Source organism: Chenopodium quinoa, unplaced genomic scaffold, assembly GCF_001683475.1.
Source record: "Chenopodium quinoa cultivar QQ74 unplaced genomic scaffold, ASM168347v1, whole genome shotgun sequence".
Classification (NCBI taxonomy): domain Eukaryota; kingdom Viridiplantae; phylum Streptophyta; class Magnoliopsida; order Caryophyllales; family Amaranthaceae; genus Chenopodium; species Chenopodium quinoa.
In genome coordinates, this window is record NW_018744239.1 from 12,012,484 (window position 1) to 12,023,140 (window position 10,657).

At 36.7% G+C, this 10,657-nt stretch overlaps 1 protein-coding gene across 1 annotated transcript; it reads left to right on the plus strand.

Annotated features, from left to right (window-relative positions):
• Window positions 1–1,164: 1,164 nt before the first annotated feature.
• Window positions 1,165–9,778, plus strand: LOC110694508 (protein RETICULATA-RELATED 1, chloroplastic-like). The gene is made up of 8 exons (XM_021871696.1): window positions 1,165–1,740; window positions 6,005–6,169; window positions 6,259–6,351; window positions 6,434–6,549; window positions 7,636–7,734; window positions 7,886–8,191; window positions 8,272–8,436; window positions 9,038–9,778. Exons 1-8 carry the CDS (start codon window positions 1,360–1,362, stop codon window positions 9,318–9,320), a joined length of 1,608 nt encoding a protein of 535 aa, XP_021727388.1. The 5' UTR covers window positions 1,165–1,359; the 3' UTR covers window positions 9,321–9,778.
• The last annotated feature ends 879 nt before the right edge of the window (window positions 9,779–10,657 follow it).

Below are 10,657 nucleotides of genomic sequence, written 5' to 3' on the forward strand. Positions count from 1 at the left end.
AAAATACATTGCAGACTTGGATACAACACAAAGATATTGGAGAATAACTACAAGAATCACTCGAATGTGGGAGGTGGGCTACAATGCAACAAATAATAGACCATACACTAAAGACATGGTGTTGCTCGATGAACAAGTATTAATAACACACCCAAACTATGAGTATCAAAAACAGCCATGCCTACTTAGAGTACAGTCACGTATTTTTTCGTGTTGCAAATGTACAGGGAACTTATATTCAAGCAGTGGTAAAAAAGACACATTCAGAGTATCCTATATAACAATAGTTACCTTAAACACATACTTTGTATTCAATGTTATTATTCTAATCTATCTCCCTAATTATATATTGGTATTTTACCCCATGAGTATCAACATCAAAATGTTATTGTTGTGCATAAGAAAGAAAAAAACAGAAATAAACTATTATTAAAAAGTCATAGTCTAATTAACACATCGACTGTATGGCATGCAAAATTAAGACCGCTCACAAATTAACTAATGACCAATAATATTAATATTCAATAATTATATACACTACATGTACGGATACACCTAAGTATCTTACCCCATTTCACCATTCCAAATGCACAAAACACTTAATATTCAAATTCAAGCAAATAAAAAATAAAAAATAAATAAAAAGCATGTACGTTGTACGAGCCAAAAGCCTAGTTTGGAAATGAAAGGCTTAGCATTTAGGATGATAAGTTAAATTTAGACGTGATCATTGGGAGAGTCAGGCCGGGCCAAGAGTAAAAAAATCTGCCCACTTCTCAGGTCGGGCCAAGAATCGGACCGTATTTTTGTGCCCAAACCCGTCCAAAATGGCCTGGCCATGCTGGCTTTTCGGGTTGGGCCAAAAATATCAACTAAAAATACATAGAAATACATTCCCAAACCCGCAAAAAAAAAAAAAAAAAAATTCAGGTCAGGATAATATGATCAGGTCTAGTTAAATGATTTGAAAGTTAACCCTAGGTACTTAAAGTTGAAAAAAAAGTAGAACGTGGAGAAAAATACGAAACCGAGGTCCTTGTGTGGTAACTCAAAATTTCATAAACCGAGTCGAATTGTGGTAAACTCAACCACGGAGTTACCCATTTCGGATTGGGTTTCCCCCTTTGTCGGCTTCCACCAACCATCAACAAAAACCTACACCTCCCTCACACTTCAACTCCTCTTTCCTCTCTCATACTCTTTCAAGAAGAGAGAGAAATTTTAACCTTAATTTTATCTCTTCTTCCATATCTTCGTTTTCTCCTCAATATTATCATGTTTTTCTGATCAATTTCTTCATCAATCATCACTTCTTATAATCTCTGATTACAACAAGAAGAACAAAAAAAACCCAGAGAAATGGCGCACGCTGTGTTTCAAGCAGCTCAAATTATGCCCATGAATACCCAAATTTTGCCTAAAAAGTCTATCTTTACAAAACCCACAATTTTACCCATGATTTCTTCATACCCAATTGCCGGAAAATCAAGGAAAACTTTGTTTATCAGGGATTTTCTATCCTCTACTCCTTCTCCTGTTGATGGGGATTCTTCAATTGGTCATTTGGAGCGCTGCTTGGGCGTTTCTTCTGCGCCTTCGGATTCTTCGGCTTCGGCGACATCGTCGTCTTCTGGGATGTTTGCTCCTTCGATGAAGGGAAAGTATGGTGCTTTTGGTGCTGTTACTTTGGAGAAGTCTAAGCTTGATATGACTCAGAAGCAAACCCTTTCTAGTCCTGAGGTTTATCACTCTTCCCCCCCCCCCCCTTTTATTGGCTTAGTCTTTTGCTTTATTGATGTTGAGAATTTCGAATTTGTAGATTGAATGTTGTTTTATAATTTCTTTTGGATGAATTTCTTGAGTTTGTTTGTTGTTATTGAATTTTCTTTTGAAGGTATGATTTGTTGCTGCTATTTGATTCTTTAAAGGTAGTTGGAAAGGTTTAGCTATTGTATTGAATGTAAAGATGGAAGAATGTTAGTGAAATTGAAGTTTTTTTAACATACGGTTTTGACATAGTAGTGGTGAGTGGTGACGGTACCTTGTCTAATCATTGCCCTTGTACTGCATCAAGTTCGGTTTCGACATATTAGTGGTGACCATACCAATGCCCTTGTACTGCATCAAGTTTGGTTTTGACATATTAGTGGTGACCATACCAATGCCCTTGTACTGCACCTCTTTTCCTGGGTTATTTCTTTCCCTGCAGGGTTCAGGCTAGGGAATTTAATGAGATGTATGCAATAATAAGTGGGCATTTTGGGTCTTGAATCCATGGGTAATGACTTTGTTGCGCAATCTCTTTATAGATTTTGATAATTGCCGGATTTTATCTCTCTGGACTATTGTCACATGGTATGACTAACGAAGAACATTGATTGGTGGCCTCAATCTGTTGACTGTATGCATTGTTGCTGTTTACTGATTCTTTTTAAGGTGGCTTGAAGGCTTCGGTGACTATTTAGAATTTAGAGCTTAGTGCTTGAAAGTATGATGGAAGTTGTTTATATTGTATTGAAATTAGTTTTGAAATTTCAGTGGCAAGTGTGCCATGTTCTATCTCTTTTGAGGGTTACTGAATATTTTGGGTCTTAAATCTGTGGAATGAATGAATATTATTGCCACATTTTTATTTTTCAGAACATTTTTCAGATAATGGTATGACGTTGAGAACATTGATTTGTAGACTTGCTAATTAAGTCACTGTTAATCTGTGTTGCATAAGTCTTCCTATAATTGCTGGAACCACACTTCTATATGAACGAGAGCCACCCTGAATTGATCTAGGAAAATTTGCTGCTGAACATACACTTTTTTTAATTGATACTTTGTCTTTGGTTTCTTTAGCAAGCTTTAGTGTAAAAAGTACAAACCCACCCATATAAGTAGCCAAAATTAGGAGATAGGCAACAGCGTAAGAACTAAGAAACCCTTGTGAAGTTTGGAAAAAAGGTAGGTAGTGGTGTCAAATAAAATTTATTGATGTGCCCAAAAGATAAATGATTGAGCTAATTTCATAAATCCTTAAAAGGAATATGGTAGGAGCATAGAACTAATAAAATTAACTGAGGAAGTATAATCCATACCGTCAACTTTGTCAAGTACATCTAATTCAAATTTCTGTCCACTCAAATGATCTACAACTGCCAATATATCTCGTGGCCAATACATATATTGTTTTCGGGTATATCAATGTTTAGTTACAGGTGTATTTTTTATGGGGCTGAGGCAATACTTCCTTATTTGGATCTTTTGTTGAATGAATGCGTTTATAAGTCCACTATAATATATTCTGATAATACTTGGTCCCCACCTTCCAGAAACAAATTTACAATAAATTTCAAAATGGAATTTTCTTTCGACTTGAGATTTTTTCTCCTTTTCATTCATGATGTTTTTTTTTTTTTTTTTTTTTTTTTTTTTTTTTTTTTTTTTTGGGAAGAGCAAACGTAATTCAGATGCATATTTTCTGTGATTTACGTTATTTAGGGGCCGTTTGGTTGGGGGTATTCATCAAAGGGAACGAGAATCAATGATTCCCTTTATTGTTGTTTGTTTGGCATTTTTTCCCATTCCCTTTACCCTCTCCATTACCCCAAATCCTTCCAACTTCATTCCCCACCCCCCCTCCCTAGGTTTTTCCATTCCCTTTCCTTAGCCACCACAACACCACCATATCCAAACCAGCCACCACCATCCTACCCTATCCCCACCACCCAGCCACCATCGCCGCACGTCCACCGTCCCTCGCCGGAGCTCCCCCGCCCATCACCGGAGCTCCCCCGTCCCACGCCGAAGATCCCGTCCCCTAAAAAACTCCCCCACTCCCGCAAAAACCCTAAAAACTCACCCCTTCCTCGTAAAACAGCCGGCCGGCCCTCCTCCCACCCTCGAAACCCTAGCAGTTGGGGATCTCCGGCGTGGGACGGGGGAGCTCCGACGATGGGCGGGGAATGGCGAAAGAGGGGCGGCGAGTGGTGGGGAAGGGGCGGTTAGTGGTATGGTGGCTGGAGAAGGTAGATAATAGGTCTGGTGTGGTGGTGGAAGTGGTAGCTTGTTTCCCTTTGTTATTCAAAACAAACAACATAGCAAAATTGGGGGGTTTTCATTCCAATCCGATTCTTTACCTTTGTTCATTCCATTCCAATTACCCCGTGCAAACCAAATGGCCCCTTATTATTGTTTCGAAGAAACATTACACTTATAACCTACACCTTAGACCCTTAGTTTTATCCTAATTAGGATTCTTTAAAAAGCATGAAGCGTAAGGCCAAAGTGTTTGTCCTTGTTAGCACAAAGCCTCTAAATCTTTTTTTTTTTTTTTTTTTTTTTTTTTTTTGTTTTTTAAATTTATTTATTTTTTATTTATGCATTTATGGTATAATTTTTGGTAAGGGAAACTCAAAGAGATTTAGAAAAAGTTTAGCATGGCTAAAGCAAAAGATATAGTGACAGCTCAAACTCTTGGCATAGAGAAATGGGTACAGGAATGCAATTTGTTACCTAATTTTGTCAATCTAGCTGGAAAGTGTATCACTATACCATGTACCAATTTGCATGTTTTTTTTTTTTTTTTTTTAGAGGGGGGTGGAGGGAAGAGATAAAGGGCAGTAATGTGACTGAGTAGTGTATCCACTGGCGAGTTTGTTCTCTATGGCAGCTTGAGAGTAAAAGACAAGGAGATTGGCTAACCTAAAAGCATGACCAGTGATTGTCACCAATAAACAATTTCCGTTGATATGTGGTGTCCTTCTATACTAAGTTCAAAATGGGACTCAATAAACTAAGTCTTTGTTCTATTTACCTGAAATAAAGTAATCTTATCTAGATTTTTAGTGTATTTTGTATGCTAATATTAAGACCAAACATTATCATGTGAAGTTATATTCTTAGGGGGACAATGATTTTCCCATACTTGCTCAATTTAAATGGAATTAATATTGTATAGCATTAAGCAAATAAAAATAAGATTTTGATTGGTCTTAATTTGTAAGGTTTGGTTTCAACTGATTTGTTTTTAGTAAGAATTAAAAGTTGCTTAGATAACATAAAGAGAACTTAGCCGTATGGAATTTGATTTGGACCTTAATTCCACGAGGGCTTTGTTTTGTAGAAATTTTGTCAAATTATCAAATTATCTAACTCATGTAGCAGGCGTGCACCTCCTAGTCAGAACATGCATTACGCTCACGCCTAGTACCGTATTTTCCAAAATTAAGGCCCTAGGGTTGGTGTCCGATGAATAATTATATATTATTATTTCTTAAGACCAAGTATGCTACTTTTAATGTATTATTATTGCCAATATAATCAGTTGATTTCAATAATTTAATGCTTAAAAATATGTGCATGTATATGAAACCAATTGGTTTTAAAAAAAACATATAAGAATGGATCCATTATTTTAGTGAGGATACAATACCATTACAATTCCTTTGATCTTGCTAACTATGAGATATCAAGAATCGCATTAGAAATCAGAACTGGATAAGGGAAAGAAGTAATGTTACTTGAATCATGATTACCTTGGTGAGTGATGTCTTCATTGTTACATAGTTCTATAGTCAATGCATTAAGTTGCTTTGTTACTACCTAAAAGATCTGGAGCTTGGGAAAATTTCTGTTCTTAACTTGATTATCAAGTTATTATTTTGATGTGAAGCTGCTTAAGCAACTCCTCCTTCCGTTCCTTATTATTTTGCCCATTTGATCCAAAAAGCTCTCACAAAAAATGGTCAAATGGGACAAACAGAAAGGGAACAAGGGATTACATACCTTTACCCGGTCTGGTTTATGGAATATAAATACAAAAATCTTTTAGCAGAGAAGATTATATATATGAATTTGAATATCCACAAATGGTGAATATTTTACACCTTTTCCATTCATTATGGAGGTTCTTTGAAATTTTATTAGGTAAATATATGAGGATCTACTCTTTATGGACATTGCCAAGTGATATAAATTTACTAATTGGGCGCAAACTTTGCGTGTTAATGTACAGCTAGCAACAGGTGGAGGTGGTGGTGATATTGGGAAGAGAATCAATAATGGTGGTGGAGATGGTGGTGACGATGGTGGAGACGACGATGACTACTTCGATGACTTCGATGATGGTGATGAAGGAGATGATGGGGGAATTTTCAGGAGGCGTATTGTTTTGCAAGAGGTAAGTAAATCATTTCTAGATTGCATCTCATGCTTTGTTTTAGTAAACAAGTCCATCCTGAACTAAAACATTCGTTGTCCATGTTTCAGCTATTTGATCGAAAATTTCTAGATGCAGTTCTTAGTGAGTGGCAGAAAACAGTGATGGACCTTCCAGCCGGGATTAGGCAAGCTTTTGAGATGGTGATTACCCACTTACCCTTTTCCATATTCTCTCATTCACTGAATTTCACTGTAAATAATCTGATCTTACTATTTACTCCAGGGTTTGGTTAGCTCTGCTCAACTGGTTAAATTCTTAGCTATTAATGCCAGACCAAACACAATTCGAACTATTGCACGTGGCCTTCCTCAGGGAATATCAAGAGCATTCATTGGGAGGTGATTGCGTTTTACATTTATTTATGAACTTAAATTTTTTTTTTTTTTTTTTTTTTTTTTTTTTTTTTTTTTTTTTTACCATTGGGGTTTGCCCACATGTTTAGTATTTTGCACTTTTTCTTGTCTAAACCATAAGTTACTTTCTTGAACTTGTGTTACTTGTTTTGGATTTTGAGAAGTTTCTGGTGCCTAACAGTTCAACTTCATCTATTGCTTTTTTGTATGTTCAACTAAGTAGTAAATTGCTTTTTGTGTGTGTGTGTGTGGGGGGGGGGGGGGGGCGAGGGGGGTGCATAAAATAATGTTTACAAGAAATTAGCAGAGTGATGACTGGGAGCATTTTAACAACCACCACGTATGGAGTTGGTATATGATCATAGAAGATAGAGCTTTAAAACTTGAAGGTGCTCTTCAAATTGTTTAGCGGCAAGCTTGTCCCTGTGAACCATGCATTAAAGTAAATGGCATACTAAGTCCCTGTATGTGTTTCATTAAAGGAAATACATTTCTGGGTGGCTACAAGACCGCTATATTTTGTGATTATAATGCCAACTGCAAGACTGCTATATCATGATTTGCTGCTGGGAGAGGAACTGGTTACTTTTAAAAAGAAAAGCTTTGATATTATCTTTTGGCTGATTTAAAGTTGTTTAATAATTCATAGTTGTAACTGTTCTTGTTATTTGTCTATTGTTAATTAACATAGTTCAAAGTTAGAACAAATGTAGGTTTTTGTGGTGTAGTATGACAACTGATGTCATTCTGTATTGACTTGTTGCAACTTGCAGATGAATTTGTAGACCATCTGGCCTATCATGTAATGGCAATATTAAAATTTTAAAATGGTGGCTAGTATGTGATATTGTGGCTATTTTCTTGGTTCCAGGAATTAGGAGTTCAGTTGTATTAGAATGTGCTAGAACATCATTAACTCACCCATTAAGGGGGGAAGGAGAACGTGTTCACTTCTGTTCAACTATTTGCAAATGCTTACTTGCTTTTGCTCTCGAAATTTATTTATGTATTTTTTCTATTTTCTTGATATGGGAAACAATCTTGAATTTTATTTCTGTATGCTTTGTACAGGATGATTGCAGATCCAGCTTTCTTGTATAGACTTCTTTTGGAGCAGGCTACTACCATTGGTTGTTCTGCTTGGTGGGAACTAAAGAATCGCAAGGATAGGTAGTTTCTACACAATTATCATTTTTCTCATCTTTTTGTATGTGCAGTCTTTAGGCAGCCTTTTTTTTTTTTCTTATCTTTGTTTTGCTTTTTCCCTTTTCAGCATACGTCTTTAGCTGATTCTGTACATGTTTGTCTTTGTTGATTGCAGGATAAAACAGGAGTGGGATTTAGCTCTTATTAATGTATTGACAGCAGCAGCATGCAATGCAGTTGTTGTTTGGTCACTTGCACCTTGTCGTTCGTATGGAAACACGTTTCGATTTGATTTGCAGAATACATTGCAAAAGCTTCCTAACAATGTGTTTGAAAAGAGCTATCCTCTCAGGGAATTTGATTTACAAAAAAGAATTCATTCATTTTTCTACAAGGCTGCAGAACTGTGTTTTGTGGGACTTAGTGCTGGTGCAGTACAAGGTGCCCTGTCAAATCTATGCGCTAAGAAAAAGAATGACAGGTTTCCATCTTTTCTCGGATACTGTTTCTAGTATCTAATATTCTTTTCTACGCAAGTATATTAAGCTCTGTTTTCTCCAGGTTATCTGTGACAATGCCATCTGTTAGGACTAATGCACTTGGCACTGGTGCCTTCCTTGGGATTTATGCTAATTTACGTTATCAGCTCTTATGTGGCATTGATCGAGGATTATCCAGCTACTTTGAAGTTATTGGAGTAGCACTATTTTTCAGCTCAGCTCTGAGGTCTGTAGTTCTTCCCCTTCTCCTCATCCCGAGAAGCATCTGTTTCTCATTTTTTTAATTGTTTTTTTCAAGTATCGAAGTCTTATGAGCTTTGAAGCGTATGGCTGGTACATGTTTTACCAAGTTCTGATATCAAGATACCAAAGTGTCTAATTTCCATCTTAGATTTATTACCTGTTCATTGATATATTATGGTGCATGTACACTTGATTATTTTGAAGTATGTTCATTAATGCTTTGCAGTTTATACTTTTGATGGTGACTTCTTTAAAATAAATGAGGTGACATTTGAATTTTAGGAAGTTCACTTGAAGCTCTCTTTTTATCTAAGTCATCTGATCGAGTGATAATTTGTTAAACATCTAAACTTTCCTTGTTTTTTTATTAAAATCCTTTGTTTCCTTTTGCTGATTAATTACATAGCATTTACTCATGATGCATTAGCTTAATAAGTAAATTTTGTGATCTACTATTCTTCGCTTCTCAACCTTGAGAAGTTAAAAATTCAAGCAAATAATACTCTATCTACTTGTGCTATATACTCCATAGTTTCTTGTGACACTGTTGTGTTGCTAAGGTTTGTGCATTTCACTGCATGCAGGATCATGAATGTTCAAGTAGGAGAGACATCACGGTTGGCATGGCTGGGAATAGAGGCAGACCCCCTTGTCCAATCAGACAACCTTTTAAAGGCTTACAACCGGGCTCCTGAGACCAATAAATCCAAGCAGGGTTCCAGTTGGTTTATATCGAAGAACACCATTGTCTCAGGACTCGGTTTTCTTGGGCTTCCACAAGGTAATGGTGATTCTGCTAAAGAGTCAGATGCTCCCAAGCCTCGGAGGAAACGGGTTGTCAGGAAAAAAGTGACAACTACGGCGTAGTCCTGTCAACATAATGTCCAATTTTGCAGCTATGTAAGTAGTTAGCTCTGGAAAGATATAATACAAAGCTGACCATATCATGGGTCGTCGGTAATACTCAGGGCGATCTAAGTGTGCAAGCACCTGCAGTTTGTGTTTAATGTGTTGAGATGTCCGATGTTCTGCCCGTTGAAGTCACCATGGTGGAAAGTAGAAACAAATTGATCTGGAAGCTGTAAAGGTAGTTTGTGCAATGACAATATAGCCATAAAACCAGCTGTGAAAGCTTCTGAAGAATGTTGTTTATTTTCTTTGCTCTATTCCTGTACTGGATAAAAATTATCTAGGCTCCACCTGGTAGCATGTTCCTTTATTGTTTTACTGTAATCTGCAGTAGCCAATTGATTACATAAATGATCCTTTGATATTCTATCTTGTGCAATCGCCTATAATCCTACTGATAGTACATAGTTGTTTTTGCCATGGAATATTGACTGACTTACTTTTTTTAAACGCAGATTAAATACATTAATAGGCTAATTCTATTGTTCAACTTACAAACACCACCTATACATTGAAAATCTGGTTAAGCACACATCTGCCCAAAAAAACTTGGCAAAGATAGTACTGTGTACTACACTTTGCGACAAGTCACAAAAGATTCAATCCAGCCACCAAGCCACGTTTAGCATCATAAATTTGCTTGATGCAGTTCGGGATCACGAAATGTGTTGTGTTCCATAACCATCTTTCTAAAGGCTACATGATGGTGAGCCAACATGGTTATTTTTTTTTCCCTCGAGTGAGAGAGATGTGAGAGTTCAACTGTACCAGTTCAGCATGAGAGTACTATCATCCTTGTGACTGCTGATATTTTATGGTGCATATTATCTCCTATCGTGTCCATCATGAATTTCGGCTGAGCATTAGTTTCAACTTCTTAGCTATTGATATTCCTTTCGTTACAGCATAGAGTTCAGTTGCTATGGGAAAAACGGCATTATACTTTCTAGAAAATCCAATGTACCAAGATCCGTTCTTCCTTGAATCACCCCACTTGCTACTTCATTCCTCCCTTTCCAAGCCCCAAAAATATTAAGCTTAAGGAATCCTCTCTTCGGTGGTTGACTGATGATCATTTATATATACCATTGTGAGAAACATTTATGTTGTTTGTATAGTTGTTTCTTTAATTCTTTTGGCTGTCATAAAGGGTCATTCTTACAAAAGTTGTTGCCACATGCATTGTGCTCTATTACGCTCTGCTTGTGTCTTTAGGTAACTTTATGGTTATTTGGATGCTTTTAGAGTGTACAAAGAGATGCATTGGTTGATAAGCTGATGGTTCATACGAAAGA